General features: G+C 37.0%; 2 protein-coding genes and 1 non-coding gene across 3 annotated transcripts; 1 reads left to right on the top strand and 2 right to left on the bottom strand.

Annotated features, from left to right (window-relative positions):
* Positions 1 to 875: 875 nt before the first annotated feature.
* Positions 876 to 5,818, bottom strand: paip2b (poly(A) binding protein interacting protein 2B). The gene is made up of 4 exons (XM_067403409.1): positions 5,670 to 5,818; positions 4,378 to 4,535; positions 1,762 to 1,935; positions 876 to 1,039 (listed from the first exon to the last, which is right to left on the bottom strand). The coding sequence occupies exons 1-4, from the start codon at positions 5,674 to 5,676 to the stop codon at positions 983 to 985; spliced, it is 396 nt and encodes a 131-aa protein (XP_067259510.1). The 5' UTR covers positions 5,677 to 5,818; the 3' UTR covers positions 876 to 982.
* An 825-nt stretch (positions 5,819 to 6,643) lies between these two features.
* On the top strand, positions 6,644 to 6,715 carry trnae-cuc (transfer RNA glutamic acid (anticodon CUC)). Its single transcript has one exon. It is a non-coding gene; the product is annotated as a tRNA-Glu (tRNA).
* An 820-nt stretch (positions 6,716 to 7,535) lies between these two features.
* On the bottom strand, positions 7,536 to 19,877 carry si:ch211-89o9.4 (uncharacterized protein LOC566247 homolog). Its single transcript, XM_067405088.1, has 9 exons — positions 19,709 to 19,877; positions 11,376 to 11,772; positions 10,751 to 11,252; positions 10,208 to 10,530; positions 9,716 to 9,856; positions 8,400 to 8,525; positions 8,245 to 8,286; positions 7,979 to 8,113; positions 7,536 to 7,793 (listed from the first exon to the last, which is right to left on the bottom strand). The coding sequence occupies exons 1-9, from the start codon at positions 19,765 to 19,767 to the stop codon at positions 7,602 to 7,604; spliced, it is 1,917 nt and encodes a 638-aa protein (XP_067261189.1). The 5' UTR covers positions 19,768 to 19,877; the 3' UTR covers positions 7,536 to 7,601.
* Positions 19,878 to 20,138: the final 261 nt, after the last annotated feature.

The raw sequence follows: 20,138 nt of genomic DNA, 5'->3' as shown, positions 1-20,138 counted from the left end.
TTCAGTTCCCCAATTGATGCATTTAAACCTGGTTTGCATGAAGCAGTGTAACATCTCACCGGTTTAATACTGCAATCTACCTTGACTGCAGTCAAAAAACATTAGACATAACAGACCGAAAAGGCCCTTTTTTGTTCAAGTTAAAATTGTAAGATGCTCATCTGGTGTTCTTGACAGCATGTTATAGTCAAAACAAAACAATGGCTCCATTATGCTACAGCATTTAATGAAGAAGTAAAACTTTGGGTTGAGAACTGTCAAGATTGAAGTTTAGTTTACATGACATTGAAAGCAAAAACAACAAAACATCATGGGACAGAACAAGATGTCCAAGAGGGAACCTGCTTGTTTTATTTGATTTTTTTCCATTTTTGTTAATGCATGTTGCACACTGTGACAGAACTTCAACGGAGGAAGGAGAAAAGAAACAGAAAAAATGTTTCTGTGAAAATCCCTCAAAAGTTGTCAGCTGCCACCAGTTCATCAGTCCATCAAAGAATGGTCCACCTGTCAACGGTCCTTTTACTGTCAGGTTTCCTTTGTCCCAGCCCTTCCCCTCCCACTCTTATGACACACACCTCCCCGCCAAACTTCCTTTTAAAGAAAATAAAAGAGAAGACAGGAAAAAAAGAAAATGGCAATGACACGGGGACAAACTGCTAGTCACTATCACAATAGTGGAACTCACATAACTGTTCCTCTGAGATTAATACAAAGATCTTCCAGGAGAACTAGTCGCAATCTGCAGCGGTCCAATAGGAACATTACACTGAGTAACCCGCCCACATTATACATGGAGACAGACGGAAATAAAAAGCTTATAGAAGAGCATCCAGCACCCCCCCTCCCTCCCCCCAACCCACAAGCCCCATCCCATCAAGCCCCACACAACCCCAGGAAGATTGAAGTATGTGTGAGGGTGACCCCTGGCCACCAGCGGTCACATAAAGTCTCTATAAAGGAGCCCCTAACTGGAGGGTCTCTAGTATTTCACTCCTGGAACAAACTCCTTGGCCTCTGGGTTCAAGCTGCTCTTGCGCTGAGAAAGAAAAGAGATGAAGTACATATGAGTACAATATCACAAAAGTTTATTTGAGGTCTACAAAGTGGTTTCCTTTCAGGAAGGATGTGAGATTACATTACATCTTAAAGGATTAATTCACGTGAGAATTAAAATTCTGATAATTTACTCACCCCCATGTCATCCAAGAAGCTCGTGTCTTGCTTTCTTCAGTCGAAAAGAAATTAAATTTTTTCTAAGATAAACATTTCGGAATTTTTTTTCCATTTAGTGGACTTCAGTGGGGTACAATGGATTGAAGGTCCAAATTGCAGGTTCAATGCAGATTCAAAGGGCTCTACACGATCTCAGACAAGGAATAAGGGTCTTATCTAGCGAAATGATCGGTCATAGTCTAAAAAAAATAAAATAAATAAAAGAATGTATATACATTTTAACCACAAATTCTCATCTTGCACTGCTCTGCGATCCACCACACATTACATAACTCTTATTCCTCGTCTGGGATCTTTGAAACTGCAATTTGGACCTTCAATCCGTTGTATCCCACTGAAGTCCACTATATGGAGAAAAATCCTGGAATGTTTTACTCAAAAACCTTAATTTCTTTTTGACTGAAGAAAGAAAGACATGAACATCTTGGATGACATGGGGTTGAGTAAATTATCAGGAATTTTTTATTCAGAAGTGAACTAATCCTTTAATAACTATAAATCAAATCATTATGCCGTAACACTTACTGCAATGTCTTCGGCGTTTCCGTCACTGACCGACAACCCACTAAGCTGCTGTTGGATCTGCCCTACTCCAGCGGGAAGGTCTCTGGCAGGGATGAACCAATCCTGATCCTCCTCCTCCAACATCTCCTGAAAACAGCGTTCAAGAAACTCCTGCTCCAAGAGTTCCTCCTCCACCTGCAGCAAAGCATCAGAGCCATTAAAATGTGTGTATGAATTTTAAGGTGCCCCTTTTCAAGAGTCATTATGGTAAAAGTTAAAGTTAAAGATGAAGACAAACACAGCAAATGGATGTAAAAAATTAAATTGCAAATGTGAATACAAATCAGACTATACTAGATGTAATGTCAGACAGTGTGGAGCGCTAGTCCACCACATTCAAATGTACACTTTCGGTCAGTTTCTCCAGTTTATCATGATTTTTTTTTTTTTTTTTGCGATGCTTCATAATTTGCCATTTCACTGCAAAATAAATGCAAAAAAAAAAATAAAAATCTTGAACTATACCTAATTTAACTAAAGTGGTAATGCATTTTTTTCACAAGGATACAGATGTTGTGCATGTTATATCAGTGAGTGGTCGGTGTGAAACCCACCTGCCGTGGTCTGGGCGAAGCGATTAAGAAACATGAAGGAATAACCAAATAAAAAGTGTGATATGCTTGATAGTACTTAGACTTATTAAAAGCATTGTTTACTGCAAAAAAAGAACTAATTCAGTACTGACATAATGGAATCAATACTCTAAAGCACTGTTTGTATCTGTATCTTTGTTGTATTTGTCCAATTGTGATTTGTTTCTTTGTTCTTATTTAATTACTGACTTTTTACTTGAGAACTTTTTACTTATATTAGGCAATTATTGTTTGCTGTGGTTTGCTCAGAAGATTTGTCACACTGCCCACACAAAGTGACTATGTTATTAAAGCTAGACAGTACACCACTAGCTATCTGATAGAATACTTATTTCAAAATTGTTAGGCTTATTTTTCCAGATTTGTGAAGACTAGTCCGTGCACCACTCATCCTGTTCAAGTTTAAAAAAAAAAAAAAAAAAAGTCCATATGTTGTAATTCAGATACTGAATGCGATACTGTTTGAGTACAAGTTTTGCGTAAAAGCGTAAAAATTAAAATCAACTACCATTTTTTTTTTTTTAATGGTTCAAAAATTACATTAGTTAATAGACAAGAGTTATTAGACTCCTTTGTAATTTATGCTCTTTATATTTGACTTTATATTGCCTATTTTTATTCTTCCTGCTGCTGTTATAAAACTAAGAAAATGTTAATTGTTGTAAAGAAAGTGACCCAATACACTATTTTAAAGGCTCCTAATTTTGTTTTGGAGGTCTCCTACAATAGGTTTACATGCATTTAGGGTCAGAAAAATAATTCTCATAATACACATTGCACATCACCTCAATTCTCAGTCTGAAAACAGTTTGTTATAAGATATAGTCTCTCTAAACCGCACCTTGCTGCCAGCCAACTCTGCTTTGAAGACCCAGTCTGTTGTGAATGTGATTGTTCTACCACTTACAACAGCGCATGTCGGGAAATTAAATGTCCATTACCATTATCTGAATTTCAGCCCTCCACAGCACCTGATACACTGTGATATGAACAGTAAAGATGCTGTCAGTTTTTCTGTGTCAATTCCAGCATGAATTCTCATCCTTTTTTTTGACCTTGGATGCATGTAAACCTATTGTGGGAGACCTCGAAAACAAAATTAGGAACCTTCAAAATAGCATAACAGGGACACTTTAACAGCCATTCATTCGAATTAAAATGTTTATTGCACCAAATATTCATTCAACTTGGTATGAACAGGCCTAAATACCACCTTGTGTCTCATTGGATAAAGTCATAAAGGTTTGCAACAACATGAGGTTGAGTAAAACCATTTACAACTTGAACGGAATTTTTGAATCCTATTAACGCTGCCTTCATGTGCTAGCAGAAATTTCCCACGTCCAAAGTTGTGATTACGAGTGTCACATTCAAGTGCTTTGTTGTGGGAAAAAAAAAAAACAGGAATCATGGAGGACACTAGGTTTATTATTGCCTATTTATTGGGAAAATATTAAACCCAAAATGATGTTTAGTTTCCCATTCATTGACAACCATATAAACATTCACCACGCTACCTAGATAGTCAGCTTACTGACAATTCTTAAATTTCAGGTAAATACAAGCTATTTTCGCAGTGTATAAAACATACAATATGCTTCAAATGATTATTCATATATGGAAATATGCACTACTTTAATGACAAGATGAAGCTTTAACACGATGAAGCTGTTGTGGAAAAAAACAATAAAGAACAGCAGTCACAGCAGCAACCGTTCTCCCCTCCGTCATGTTTAAAGTTTATGGCCCGCCCAACTCAGGAACTGAAAATTATTCCTGTGCTTCCCAGTCAAAAAGAAAAAAAAGACTTTAGAAAGCGTTCATGTCCAATTATTTAACTAGGAAATGCATATTTACGATAACTCCAATAGCACATGAAGGCAGCATAAGTAGTATACATACAGACAAATACATACACATATACATACAAAGCACATTAAAACATTCTCTTCTGTGTTCAGAAGAGAAGCAGGTCCACTCTGACCTGTCTATTGTACTCCTCCTCGTTCTCCATCCACATGTACTCCGCAAAGGGGTTGGCGTCCCCCTCCTTGTGTCCATTTACAACATTCTCATCCTTCCCTTGCCCGTTGCCTCCTCCTGGTGTCTTTGCTACCTCTGGACTGTTAATATCAGCAGGTTCTGTGGGTGTAAAATGCAATGTTAACACTCAACCAAGTACATACTACCCCAGAACACACATTAAAGTCATTCCAATGAACATAAGTGAGACTTTTGGGACACGGAGTACAACTAGTTACAGGCATAAGTAAAACCTCACTCATTATGGTGCCCGTGCTAAATGAATGATTCAATAGGTATATAAAAATAATACATAAGCAAATGTAGTTTTCAGTCATTTTTAACCACAGCAAGAACGATTCGTCCCTCTGTGTTTGGATCACATTCTCTCGCGCACGAACACGAAACTTGCAAGCAAATTAAGACGTTTTATATCACAAACTAAAGGCACAATAACGTTTATTAAGCTCCTCTAATACCCGCGACGCGACACAGTGCATAACACACATGGTTTAAATATTATGTAACTATCTGTTACTATCTATCACTGTGTGTTGCATAAATGAGACAAAGAGGAGGTCAGTCGACACCATCTTTCTCCACATGGATTTGATTCATTGTAACGTGAGGCCTGGCTAAAGCTCCAGGGATAACTAATTATAGCACAAACCATTAAAGTCCGACATTAAAACAGTTCCCCTTTGTTGAATTTATTTCCTGCCTTCGCATAATAAAGTTAAACAATAGTTGTAACTTCACGCTTGGCGAGAGCGTATATTGTGTAGCTATGCGTGTTAGCTCGAGCCACGAGCGAGCCGTAATAACAACAGCGGTCTTTCCTCGTGAAAAACAAGTTTGCCTGACCTAACAGAGGACCAATTAATGGCTATTTGGCTTCCTGACCTAAACTGATGCTAGTTGTGTTACATAGTTAGTTTTAAAAGCATTAGTGTAGTAACTGAAGAAACACGACGGGTGCGCGAGTTAGCCTCACGACTGCATCACATTCACTTCACTAGGCCTCCATGTATACTGCGCTTTACACAAACTCTGCCAAGTGAGCATTTCTGGCCTTAATCTGCTTCATACCGCATGTTAAATATATTAATTTACGTATATTTGGCTACTTCACGCATTTAGCGATGGCTACCATTTCACAAAACAAAGAGAGAGAGAGCGCAGCATACCGCATTTACAAAGTCAAAAAATTAAACATGGCCCCTTTCAAAGATTTGAACTATTAAGAGTACTTACCCGGCATTGTAACGCTTCTGTCCCTCTAACTATCACCAAATAAGTCGACTAAAAGAGGTAATTTTCCTGTTTGCAACGACACCGTTACCTGGCTAGATTTCAAGCCTACGTCAGAGTGCTCATGTGGGCCTTTCAAACAAACATGTCGCGCGCGCCTCCTGTCGGTCATTATCGGTATTTCAGAAGCTCAGCTGTAACGTTTGATTATTGGATTACTGCAGGTCTTGCAACCTAGTTTGTAATACCGTCAGTGTAAAGTGACAATGCCCGCATGTTTTAAAAATAAATTCAAATATGAATCTTCTAAATTGACCCTTTTTGGGGTTTTACCCATAATAGGCTTTTTTTTATAGATCTTCATACATTGGTAATTTAAAAAAATATATATATATGTATACATTGCGAAAGGCATCATAAATGTGGGAGGAGTATATCAACATCGAAATTCAGTGGGAAAATACTTGGTTTCACGCCAACGTCTCTTTGCCTGTACTTGAAGGTGGTTTGGATAGGACCAAGTAGTTAAATCCCTATGAAGAGAACATTAGCAGTTTAAAAATCCTGTCAAAATGCAAATGTATAGTATGGTATGTATAGTATGCGTTCGATTTCCACTGAATGGACAGATAAAACATTTTGTATCTTTGATGCACTGCAGTTCGTTTAGTGTGGATACATCATCATGCGATAGGCTTTAACCTCTTATAAAATTTAGTGTCATTAACCTAGATTTGAATCTGATATACACGTGTTTAAAAATAGACAGAACCCATGTGATTTAAAACTATTTAGTGCAGCAGACACACTTGTGAAAGCGAACTGAACCAAAAAGAAAATGCAGCACTGAAACAAATCATGTGCCTGTTTCGGAAAGATCTGCAAACATCCTAAAATCCAAATGATCAAGTATTGGTTGTCCAATAAAATGACAAAATATCATACTAGTGCTGTATTTGTTAGCCTGATTACAGCACTCCCTGGTGGTCTAGTGGTTAGGATTCGGCGCTCTCACCGCCGCGGCCCGGGTTCGATTCCCGGTCAGGGAATGTACATTTTTAAAAATGTTTTGGGCGTGTTGTTTGCCTTTATGTAAGTGATGGTATAAGACTCTGCTAAGCAAATATGAGCGGATTTAGGTCAAGTTGAGTGCATTGTGGTGTAGCTTATAGTAGAAATAATATCCCCTCTGTCACAGCTCTCAAATCTCACTTGCATTGTAGAGGTCTGTTTTAACTTGGTGAATAAAACAAATATGGTACTCTTTGTTCTTCTACAGCGCCCCCTACTCATTAATTCTTTCATTATAGGAAAAATGCGTAAATTCAAATGTATTTTTCAGTTTTCTGTGTTCCATAGAAGAAAAAACACCTTGCAGATTTGAAGAAAAAAAAGTGAGTGTAATTTTCTATTTTAATTTTTTCGGGGTGAACTCTTTAAAATTGTGTATAATTTTGACAATCTGAGCTGATATTGAATTAATTGTACAGGGTTCCTGCATAATGTTTAATTTTTCCCCCCATGACCTTTCCAGTTGATTGTGATTACTGGATTAGGACTTTTAAAAATCATTTTATGGATATCGCACTCACAATTTCTAGTCAATGAAACAATGTAAAGCGGAATATAACCAGAACAATTGAATTCAGTTTTAAATTTCCATTACTTTTTAATGGAAGAATAAGAATTTTTATTATTATTTCCAGTACTTTCCCAGGCCTGTAAATCAGACAAAATTTCCGGATATTTCCAGGTTTTCCATGACCATGCACTGTAGTGACTGATATTTTTCAATTAATTTTTAACTTTTTCTTCTTCATAAATATAAAAGGTGAAAGAAAAACAACAATACTTCATATGACCTTGTTTCATTGTATTTTATTACAAAGTTAATGAAAAATTACCATATTTAAGGGGAAAAACTTATTTTTCTGGTTATTTGACTGAATTGACCTCAAATGTATTTTTCTGTATATGACATCCTCTGAGGAAAGAGAGATGATGGTTGTGGTAAAGACAAGGAATTTTTTGAGACCACTCATATACAGATAAAGCAACAGAAGCAGATTCCATTTCTAAAACCATCTGGATACTGCTCTTGTTCCAAAGGCACTGATCAACATCCACCTAGTTATGAGAACAAAAAATATCAAGTCAATGATCTTTTAGACTCAGTGGGCCAAATACAAGTAAAAGAAATGGAGTCAAACTCTTTAATGTTTTCACATATTTTTCAAACATCCAAATGCATTTGAGTTTTTCTCCTTTTGCTGTCAAAAACATATTTGGTGTTCTGCAACAGCATAGCTTACCATGTTTCCATTAAACACTAGAGTTCGGAAAACTTTTCCAAAAGGTTTTAGCAGCCGTAGCACTCCTGTAGCAGCAGAGGGCTGGTTAGGTACATTACAAACAACCAGCAAATGGTCCAAAGGTGTCAGCAGCCCCTAAATGACAGTGGGGGCTTATTGTTAAGAGTCATGGAGGATGGGTGGAAGTTTGAAAAACAATCTCTTGAAAATGCTATTATTTTTAAAGTTTAAATATTTGAAACGTCTCAAGAACAAGTGATACTTGCATTTGACATTGATGGTCCCACAAAAGCATGAAACACTGACACCTAAGGCAAAAGTTAATCAAACCCAAAAAGTAATTAAACCAAAAATGTATTATGCATGAAAATATTTATTATAAAACTGTTTTCATCATGCATCCATGAGTGTGTTAGCTCACAGGTGAACTTAAATCAATGGATTGGGACACCAGCTCCAAACTTTGCTGTCTCAGGTGAACCGGGATAGCAGAGTAAACCTTTACCATCTCCTGGGCTGAGAATTCAGTTGGAAGCATCAGTAAAGCCTGGAAAACACACACACACACACACACACACACACACACACACACACACACACACACACACACACACACACACACACACACACACACACACACACACAAGCTTAGTGCTTAAGCTCTATGTCTATTGTTTTAGAAAGCACTATCCCACTTTTTCTTGGTTATGCGAACATTAAGGGAACATTCGATTTAATCATTTTGCAAACATAATGGGAATGTTACAGAATGTTCAGAGAACATTCAATAGTAACAAATTATAATAACATTTTAAAAAACAGTTTAGATGAACGTTCAACTAAAACGTTCCAGGGAGAAAAAAAAGTTCCATGAATGATGTAACGTTTTTGTGCTAATGTTTTGTGAACATTATTAAATATCAGATGACTTTGAAAGAATGTTCTGTCAACGTTACTGGAAGAACATTTGTTCATAACTTTGAGAGAACCTTACCAGAATGTTATCCAATGTTTAACATTCCCTGATAGCTGGGATTTTTGGTAAAGGCTTATTCACACCAAGAATGATAACTATAAAGATAACAATAAAGACATACTTCTAAAAAATCGTTCTAAATATAAAAGAATAGCACTGTCCACACCATAGCTGCCTATAACGATAACTTCAGAACTTTTTCCAGCTGTTGAACGATTAAACACTTACAGCCAATCAGAAACCATTCTAATTTAAGGTCCCGCGCATTTAAAATGGCGGACGACATTGCGGAGAAGTTAATGGCCGAGATCCAGAAAAAGCCACCACTGTTTGACAAGTCAACCCCCCTTTTCAAGGATACTTTAAAGAAAATAGATATATGGAAAACAATCGGTCAAACCCACAGAATAAATGGTAAGAAGTATTAACGATGAGATCATTATGCCAGGGTAGCAAACAGTGTAAAATAAAATTAGCTCAGGTATCCAGCGCTAGTTTCAACAACATTGTCTTGCTTCCTTTGAAGTTGCAGTGAAAAGAATAGATGTTGTTTTAAATTCACTGTTCAATTAAATCGATTACACTAACTATTCGCTCGAAACATAGCATGCTGAGGACATCTGCTGGTTAAAGCTGTGTAAACGTGACAAGAATAGCAAAAACATGTAACAGTTACACACTTTGAAACAGCAATTTTACAGAAATGTGCTGACATGTTTTAAAATGAAGTGTAAAGATACATATTCTGAGATAGCACATACCTTCTTCCATTCTAGACAGGTTTCCATGTCAATCTCAGTTGCAGTTAAAACCTCAACAGGGTGACTAAACGGAGATGCCATTTTGATTAGCTCACTTTCAGTGTAGTCAAGAGAGATTCCAGACACACGAATGACACCCTTCTGTTGGAAAACACGGAGCGATAAGAGAAATAAAGTTAAGTGCTTTATTAAAATAGTTTGCCTATTACAGCACATAGGCCTAGTCTGTGCTGTTTCTTCTCTGAAACATGTGAAAGTGTTCTCACACCACTAGAGGACACTGTCTCCATTTGTTATCATGGGACTGTAGTGGCGTGAACGATCCTTACCATTTCAGCCTGCAATGTTGAGACCAAACTGATACTTTAATGCTTACAGAGAATAAAGACCTTTATGAAACACCTTTAATGAGACTGGCTTTTGAAAGCTATTATTACCATCATGAAATCATTTATAATACACAGTATTTCTGTTACACCTCCTAGAACTTACAGTTTGTGCTGATGTTTTTGCTGTCATCTTAGTTACTGGCATCTGAATTTTCGTCGATTCAGTGGTTCCTTCTGATGTTGGAGACTTGACTGGAAAAGACTGTTGAAGACTATTTCTTATAGCACTGGAAGTGGTGGATATGTCTGAAGAGAACATGGATCTTTTTGTTGTATAATGTCTTGTTTTATTACAGCCTGGAGAGACAAAGCTGTGCCGTGAGCTGCATTTTGAGCAAGAGGGAAAACAGACTGAGCCAGGCCTCAACCTTGTGACCTCAGCAGGCCCATGCTGCAGTTTCTTAAGGAAGGAATTTGATCCTCTTCCTGGAAGGTAGAGAAACTGGGGTTTAATCCAACTCTTTGCCCCGAAACCAATGATAAAATTTATATACTTTTTTAAAGCTGTATATTTATGGCACAAAAACATATAACACATGTATATTCAGTATATTTTTCCAACCAACATTTCTAGCTTGTAAGTTACAATAGGCACAGTTCAATCTGGATCATTGATGCATGAGTTGTAGATGTAATAAAAACTCACCTGATGAATCTCTTAATCTTTTCAGTGCTCTAGACTGGGTTGAGAAGTGCTCATGAATGACCTCAGATGTGCTGGATCTTTTAGCATTGAGAGATCTATGGGAATGGGAGGATGGACAGGATTGCCCATAGGGACTTGGTAAAGCAGATCCTTGCCATTCACTGTGCCTAATACACCTTTGATCATGATGTTTCCCATGAGCATGTGATTCCTTCTGATCAGACGAGTTCCATCTAGCATGGCCATGATGAATGTTCTTTGTTTCTTTGCGCTGTTGGATGTCTTGTATAATGAAGGGGAGTTTCTCTGTTGTTAACTGGTTGTCTGGGAAGTGACTGAGTAATTCCAGGTCCTCAAGAGAGAGGCCAAGACTGGCTAAAGCTTTGATCAGATTTTCTGTTGGAAAATGTTGCATTGCTTGTTGCTTTGGCTCTATTTCTTCAATTTGTGGTCTATCAGGAGCCATCATTGATTTGGCTGTCAATGTTTGGTACTGAGAACAGTCCACTTCCTCATTGAAGGCAAAATGTTTGCCTAGATGGTTGGTACCGGATCTAACGAGAGGTTCCTCAGATGTTGGCAGTGACACTGTTGTGTTACTAATGATGGGTGTTTTCTCCTGAATGATCTCTTTTGCTAGAAGGTCACCACTCTCCTTATTGGCAATAACTGAATTAATTGATGAGGGGTAACTAACCCTGTGAGGTATGAAATCCATTTTTTTTCTGTGCAATAGTTGGGAGAGGGTAAAAACCCCTGGGGGCTGGTACATGCTCAAAAATGAGGATCTTTGAATGCCAACAGGCTGTAAGAGACTTGGAGGAACAAGGGGGTTCCCATAACTGCTAGTATTTCCAGCTGCAACGTTACTAATCAGGTTCAAGACCAACTGAGCTTCAAGCTGGGCTAGTCTCAACAGGAAAGCTTGTGCGGCTCCAAATAGCGGTGACACGCTGGTGAAAACACTGCTCATCTGAGACAAACACACTGGCCTGGTATTGATTTGAGGAGCATGTAAAAGTCTGTAAGGGGAAAAAATGTAAATATGTAGTATTTTTAAATCATATATATTCAGCACCAGTCTTCAGGATATAGAAATTTGTTTAAAAATACAATTTATATATTATGCTAGAATTTTTGTGTTGTTTTCCTTTACAATATCTAAATATTCTTAAATCAAGATACATTTACTCAAGAAGCAAAATGATTTGTTTTGAGAAAACAAAAAGTCTTGTTTTCTCAAAAATGTATCAAAATTAAGTGACTTAAAACAAGAACAATATCTGTTTTTGGGGTAAGAAAAATGAAGGGAGAGCAAGTAAAAAAAAAAGAAAATCCATTTAAATGTTTTCCCTTTAAATTAATTAAAACATTTTTTACCCCGCTGACAGATATTTTTTCTTGTTACTATTGGCAGAACTTTTTCTTGTTTCAAGCGTAAAGTTAAGTGAAGGCCAAGCATGGTAACCCATACTCAGAATTTGTCCTCTGCATTTTAACCTATCTTAGTTATTACACACACATGAGAAGCAGTGAGTAGTGAACACACACACATTCACTGCGGTGCCTGGGCAGCAATTGGGGTTTAGGTGCCTTGCTCAAGGGCACTTCAGTCGTAGTTCACTTTAACCTCACAGCAAGAAGGTCCCTGGTTCAAGCCCCAGCTGTGCCAGGAGTCCTTTCTGTGTTTGTCAGCTTGGGTTTCCCCCCCACACACAATCCACAGACCTGCAGGGTAGGCCAAATTTGACTGTAGGTGTGAATATGTTTGTGAGTCCCAAGCCATGTAATGGAGAGGGTTGGGGAAAGACCTGGTAACCTACCCTGGGTAAAACATTGCCAAGAAACTTCATGGATAGTCTCGCATGTGGTGAGAGATTGCCATAGAATCACCAAGAGTCGGATACAATTGAAATGGTAATATAGATCGATTTAGATGTTTAGAAAATGTACAGGAAAGCGAAACAAATACTGAGAAAAGAAAGCCTCGTTAAATTGTTTGTCATAATCTTTTATTATTATTTCATATAAAAATAATATTTAAAAAAACTGCTTCACTGCTTAATCTTTCTTTCTTTTTCTTTCTTTCTTTCTTTCTTTCTTTCTTTCTTTCTTTCTTTCTTTCTTTTTCTTTCTTTTTCTTTCTTTCTTTCTTTCTTTCTTTTTCTTTCTTTCTTTTTCTTTCTTTCTTTCTTTCTTTCTTTCTTTCTTTCTTTCTTTCTTTCTTTCTTTCTTTCTTTCTTTCTTTCTTTCTTTCTTTCTTTCTTTCTTTCTTTCTTTCTTTCTTTCTTTCTTTCTTTCTTTCTTTCTTTCTTTTTCTTTCTTTCTTTCTTTCTTTCTTTCTTTCTTTCTTTCTTTCTTTCTTTCTTTCTTTCTTTCTTTCTTTCTTTCTTTCTTTCTTTCTTTCTTTCTTTCTTTCTTTCTTTCTTTCTTTCTTTCTTTCTTTCTTTCTTTCTTTCTTTCTTGACTCCTATCTGCTCATTATTCAAACAACATTTTGTGGATAAGCTTTTCTTTCACCTAGGCCATAAATCCTGACTGAGGCTCAACATTTAACTCCCAAGCAAACTTAAAATATAAACTGTGAAATAGTTTTCTGGTGTTGAACATTCATAAATACTTTATAGTTTAATGAATGGACGGCTAGTCTCGACAGAGCATGAAAGTACAACTTCATGGAGGCTTTCACTCAGACATGTGCTCACTTCATTACGTATAATTAATAACACACCAGCGGGATGTTTTTCAAACACTGTGACAGCATGTCCTCGTAACTTGAGCAAGAGGTGAAAGACATTTGTCTAGTGTAAAGTACCACACAGCTGCCATAGTTCCGCAGCCACAACCACAACCACGTGGTTCCCTGCATGTGTGCACTCTCCTGTGTTATCCAATAAATACTTATAATTTTTAAAGAGGGGTTTACAAAAACCTGATTGATGCATTATTCAAAAATCTGTTCAAGAGAGTGCACCTGGTAGCAGACCTGTTCTTAGCTCAAAATTGGTTAAAAGGACAACAATGAACAGATAATATGCAGAGAAAAGTTAAATAAAAAATAAGTATCTTTATCAATAATATAAAGATATAAAATATACATTGTAAACCTGAATAAGTTGGCAAAACTCAAAACAATTGAGGTTACATATTTTCAAAGTTTAAGTAAGCAGAACTAGCAGATGTCAATTTTGTACTCATATATTTTAATTGCTCTTAACTTGAAAATTTTGAGTAAGTTAATTCATATATTAAACTTAAAATGATCATGTAATCCTAACATATATAAACAGACAGGAAGCAAAGTGGGAGAGAGGGAGAGAGAGGGGGACAGGATTGGGTATAGGTTTGCAAGCCGGGACTCAAACTCAGGTCGCCAGAAGCACAATGCCGCTATATATCAGCACGCTGCTATAATATAACATTAGCAAAGCATTGCAGTTGTTGAAAGAGTACGGCAATACAGAACATTTATGAACTAATTTGTTTAATTTGAGTTTGCCCTACTCAAACCAATTAATTATTTTGATTGTTAGGGTTTACAGTGATATCTTTATAAAAGTGGCGACGGGAAATTATATTATTAGATCTCAAAAATGCTTTTTTTTTTTTTTTCTTGTGAAAAATAAGTGTGCTAAATGGAATTGAATGTACACTTGTAGTGTACTTCTATGTTTATGTTTTTCATAAACACCTATAGTTGTTGAAACTCTATTCACATCCTGATGGCAGTCAGATTTGGACATTAGACTTTGTATTTAAATATGGATGATCTGTGCCTGGTACTGTTGTTGAAACTGTAAGAATACTCTGGAACATAAAAAGTTTGTCTGATGAGATAACAAAGATATGCTAGCATAGAGGCATTTATGCTTGACATTGGAGAAGTTCTTAGATAGGCCAATATCATATAATTTAATATGAAGATCGGCATGTTCCTAAGTGTGCTCTGTGATCCAGCTGGCCTTTAACAGAAATACCAAGTGTAACAAGACTCAACAACCAGCTTGATCTCCTAATAAAATCATTTGAGCCTTCTCACCCTGTCTCTCTCACTCATCGGCCACATATCTATTTAGGAAAATCTTATTTTTAGATGCTCATCTGATTCAGGATCACTCCCAGAAGTATGATCACATTCACATATTTAGCAGATTTAATCATTCAAAAATTCTCACTGAGACTAACAGCAAGAGATGTAATGGAAATATAAATACATTTTTTTTTTCTGCAGTAATGGTGTGATGATGACCTGAAGACATGTTGCTCAGCACATGGTGCCAAGTTAATAAACTAATCTGATTTACAACTCCTGGATAGGTATTCATCACGCTGTCTTAATTCCTGGAAGGTAGGAACATGGGAACAATCCATGCTGGTCAGTCAAGGGCAACCCATTATATAAAACTAAACATAAAACCATGATTATAGAACAATTTAGCGCAATACCTCTGCTCTGTATTACTAGGATATGGAATTTTAGCACATATGATATGGGATTTTTTTTTTCTGGAACTAGACCACAAGTATCTATGTTGTTAACTCATAGATATGTTAATGACCCAGCACCTCGAAAAGGCCAAACATACTGAATTACACAAGCCTCGCCTGAAAAATTCAGGTCTCTGTTACAGCTAAATATGCAACAACAAGGTGGGAGGAATCCTGTCACTCTGGTACATGACGTCCTCAAAGAGATTACCCAGATCCATATAACCTCTGTGGACTGTGCTTGTACATTTGAGCTATGTACCCCAATCCTGCTTTCTGCTGCTATGCTAATGGTCTAAAATGTTTTGTTATATTATTTAAAATTTAGTTTAAAAGTATAGTGTGTGTGATATAATATGCGCACTCAGATCAACAAAAAGATCAATAAATCTTTTTGTCATAAATTATAAATAAATGATTATAAATGAAAGTATGAGCCTGTCCACACATGCCCAAAACAATGTGTTTATATACAGGGGTGCACATAACTTTTTTGGTCTGGTTCTCAAGGGAGCACCTGGAGATGTTGCTTGGTACTCACACTTTACACAACACACTTATCCTAAAATCTGTCCTCATCACTTTCCTCCAGACTGCTATCCTCACTATCTTCTTTTCTCTTGAACATGGTAGATGATAATAATGATTTTATTTTTATTTTACTAACATCAGTGACACAGACAACAGCAAGAATATTAGGCTGCTGTCACTTTAAGAAGGAAAGGACACATCCGGTTTCTTTCTCAACTCTTCACTTATGACATAACCGAGAGAATACTTGCAGAGACAGGTATTTTGATGTAATTTTGTGTGTATATGTGTCCGTTAAAGCGCAAGTAAACACGAAAGAGGAATTAGTTCGGTGTTCGAGCACTGACTCTCTCTGTGTGCACATGCTCAGGAATGTAATTGGAATCCAGGAGTCCTGATTTTCGCCTCTTCTTCCGCTTTTTTTTAAAATCGTTTGAATGTGTTAATTGATGAGACAAAACACATCCAAATGATAAACTTTCCCTCTATGATGGTTAAATTTAGCAGTTTATCCGCGATTCACGCATCCGTGCTGATTCTAAACCATTGGACCTTGTCCGTATGGATCACGGATTAACTGCGATTTGTTATACACCTAATAATTAAAGAATACACTTATCATCATGATTGCTATCTTACCAGAGATAGAGAAAAATCCTACTCCAGTAAGTAAACGTGTCCCTGTGAACCGGTCCTCAAAAATTTTGGTACTCAAAAGCGCTTCCCTCCATACATATATATGTGTTCAGTGGAATTAACGTGGAATTACCCTGAATTGGCGTAACCCAGGCAGGGCTCCAGACTAACTTTTCCACTGGTTGGACTGGAGCTGCCAACTTTTTCAGTTGGTCGCACCAGCACATGATTTGGTCGCACCTTTTTTTTCTTTGAAACAACATGGGATTAATCAATGCATGCTGATGAATAGTTGTCTTAAAGGGGCTTTATGTAAGATTTGTACTTTAATAAAGCATAAAAATGAAATGCCTTTCCGAACCAACAGGTGGCAATATCTGAACAGCCAATCAGAATGATCAGATGGCCCGATGGACCGACGAGCTCCGATGCCGATTCGACATTTCGGCCGACGAACAAAAACTGCCTGACAGCCCTCTGTCGGCTTGGTGTGTTCCTGCCTTAAAGGATTAGTCCACTTTTAAATAAACTTTTCCTGATAATTTACTCACCCCCATGTCATCCAAGATGTCCATGTCTTTCTTTCTTCAGTCGAAAAGAAATTAAAGTTTTAGATGAAAACATTCCAGGATTTTTTTCCATATAGTGGACTTCAATGGGCACCAAACAGTTGAAGGTCAAAATTTGTTTCACTGCAGCTTCAAATTGTTCTACACTGACCCAGATGAGAAATAAGGGTCTTATCTAGAGAAACCATTGCTCATTTTCTGAAACAAAAATTAAAATTATATAAGTTTTAACCATAAATGCTCATCTTGAACTAGCTCTCTTCTTCTTCTCTATTAGAATTCCGGCAGTGTAGACGCTGCTAAGTGTATTACTGCCCTCCACAGGTCAAAGTTTAAACTAATTGTTATATGCAAATGCTAGTTCAATAGTATATAACAATTAGTTTAAACTTTGACCTGTGGAGGGCAGTAATACACTTAGCAGTGTCTACACTGCTGGAATTCTAATAGAGAAGAAGAGAGCTAGTTCAAGATGAGCATTTATGGTTACTTATATAATTTTCAATTTGTTTCAGAAAATGAGCAATGGTTTCTCTAGATAAGACCCTTATTTCTCATCTGGGATCGTGTAGAACAATTTGAAGCTGCAGTAAAACTAATTTTGACCTTCAACTGTTTGGTGCCCATTGAAGTCCACTATATGGAAAAAAAATCCTGGAATGTTTTCATCAAACTGTAATTTCTTTTCGACTGAAGAAAGAAAGACATGGACATCTTGGATGACATGGGGGTGAGTAAATTATCAGGAAAAGTTTATTTAAAAGTGGACTAATCCTTTAAGTCTTCTCGGATTTCATTGTAAATTGCGCTCCCTCTTGTTGCGTGTTCTCAAGCTGGCAACCCGCGTCTTTGAAGGAGGGAGCGGGGGCAAACAATATTTTGAATTTGGACTGCAGTACCTATTTCGACCACTGGGTGTCATTCCTACACAGGGCCCCTTTAATCTGCATACCCTAGTTTTGCACTGATGTAGAAAGACTGACAGTGACATGAGACCTCATGTTTGCAAAATGTTTTAATCTTTTAACTATCAAATCAAAAAACTATCAGTCAAGAATGGTCTGACTTTATCTTTGTGAAATTGTATGCTACACACACAAAAAAAGCATGAAACAAAAACAGTAGACATGCAGGCGGATCGACGGGTTGGCGACCACTGGTCTAAGCATTGCTGCTGGAAGTTGTGCCTTTTCTTTTTCCTTTGCTCACTCGGTTCCTTCCTGTCCGCACCTGTGCTCTCGTCTTCAGTTGTGTCTGTATGCTGGCTCGTTGGCTTGTCCTTTCAACCAGCATCCCTGACCTCCAAACTTTGCTTTTTAAAGTGTTCAGCTATTGACCTTTTCATTTTAATATGGCTTAATTCCTAAAATTTCTGAATTCCCAATTGGCAGTGAGGGGCTTCTGTTTCATCATCAGTGTGCAATGCGCGTGTACGTTCGCTCTCTAGCAGTTAATAAATAGAACTGCATGTGTCTTGCGGAAGAACATTGTAGCCGGAACTACTTCTCTCTGTTTATGTCTATGACGAGTCACGCAGGTACTGTGCTACTCCGCAGCGGAGCCGAGTCGACCCTTGTCTAAAATAGTCCGAATATAAACACCTATTATAGGCGTACTGTAGTGATTCAGGATATAACACAAACACGGTTTGGAAAATGGATTCATGACGCACTCGTTCATTATATAAATTTTGTTAATTCTGAACACAAAAAAGTTACAGACTGCAGCAGCTGCTGATACAACGACGTTCTGTTGCGCACGCGCGAATTTAACTGAGTGCGTGACCATGCACTTGCACAAAATGCTACCACATCAAATTTTAACTTGCACATTCACAAAAACATGGTCGCATATGAATTGGAGAGCTATCCTGTTCTCCAGTATAATTTATTTACTGAATATAAAGTAGTAAACTAAGAATAGTTTTTAAATCTAAAGAAGTCATTTTTAAACTAAGAAGTATTTTCTTTTTGTAATGTGGGAATAAAAATAAAGACTAACAGCCTGTTGTTAGCCTGTGGGCAACACGAGACAGAAACATGTGACTTTGACTTGAGAATGAATTCAAGACCTTGACACACTTGTTCTGTTTAAGTTTACAATGGATGTTAAAAATGGAAGGCAGCAGGTGACAAGACTGTTCTCTGGGCTCCAAACAGTTCACGTCATAAAATTTCTGTGCTTGTGATTAGTGACTTTTGACTGATGGCTTCTTATGGCCTACTATTAAGGTTTTGTATGCGAAAAAACCTATCAAGACTGTTCAATTATTCAATTGAAAGTAAAAAATACATTAAACAAACAATACCAAACATCATTATAATGCTTCATAATGCTAATTTTATTCAGGTAAATATATCTGACTATCTGACTGTCACTGTTCTAACTAGCAATTCATATGCATAAGAAAAGGTTATGTATCAGTGGATGTATATACCTCAAAAAGTAAAAAAATAATAATTGTGAGACAGTTTGAAAAAAGTTTCATTGTGAGAAATAAAGTAATTTTCAGGGAAAAAGTAAATCACAAGAAAAAAATCTTTAGATATAAAGTCACAATTTCGAGAAATAAGGTCGTAATGATGAGATAAAAAAGGGAGATGTTAAGATTTAGCGTATCAAATACAAAGAATATAGTGTGGCCATATCAGCTTGAAGAGTGATAACACTGGCAACATGACCCATGCTGAAAGATATTCATTCTTCATTCAAACACAACATAATCCTTACTCACATGTTGGCTTTAGTTAAAGTTGAGTTGGAGGTCCTTTTCCTTTGGACTGAATTCTTCATTATTGGGTCAATCTTCAGACTTCAAATATTTTAAACGGTTCCTTTTGATTATGTATCATTTCATAGCACATGAACACTAGAAACTACTTTTGTCGCCCTCTGTAAATCTTAAACACTCTTCACTCTGGTCGAACACACACTGTAACACATTCTTTCTTCTCAGTATGTTTTCATCCCCCTGACCCTGCTCGTCCTCCCAACACCACCCCCTATCATTTCCTTCTGAGCACTTCTGCAGTCACACTGTCTCTTTCTTACACACTTGATAATTAACAATATTAAGTACTCAATACAATTACTAATGATCTTCACTGTATTTTTAGGGGTCAAGCACCAAAGAGTGGTTTAGCATGAATGACTTGATCCCATGA

The sequence above is a fragment of the Chanodichthys erythropterus genome, chromosome 12, assembly GCF_024489055.1.
Source record: "Chanodichthys erythropterus isolate Z2021 chromosome 12, ASM2448905v1, whole genome shotgun sequence".
In the NCBI taxonomy this organism is placed as follows: domain Eukaryota; kingdom Metazoa; phylum Chordata; class Actinopteri; order Cypriniformes; family Xenocyprididae; genus Chanodichthys; species Chanodichthys erythropterus.
Note: the sequence above shows the minus strand (reverse complement) of the source record. Positions and strands in the feature narration are given on the sequence as shown.

What these genes read in the sequence shown, in the direction of transcription:
- si:ch211-89o9.4 (XM_067405088.1), bottom strand. Translation starts at nt 19,767, where the DNA reads ATGAAGAATTCAGTCCAAAGGAAAAGGACCTCCAACTCAACTTTAACT. An exon ending in ACTTTAACTAAAGCCAACAT is followed by an intron (nt 11,773 to 19,708) that starts GTGAGTAAGGAT and finishes TTCCCCTTACAG; the next exon opens with ACTTTTACATGCTCCTCAAA. An exon ending in TAGTGTTTAATGGAAACATG is followed by an intron (nt 7,794 to 7,978) that starts GTAAGCTATGCT and finishes TCTCATAACTAG; the next exon opens with GTGGATGTTGATCAGTGCCT.
- paip2b (XM_067403409.1), bottom strand. An exon ending in AGGAGGAGTACAATAGACAG is followed by an intron (nt 1,936 to 4,377) that starts GTCAGAGTGGAC and finishes GCTTTGCTGCAG; the next exon opens with GTGGAGGAGGAACTCTTGGA. An exon ending in GAAACGCCGAAGACATTGCA is followed by an intron (nt 1,040 to 1,761) that starts GTAAGTGTTACG and finishes TTTCTTTCTCAG; the next exon opens with CGCAAGAGCAGCTTGAACCC.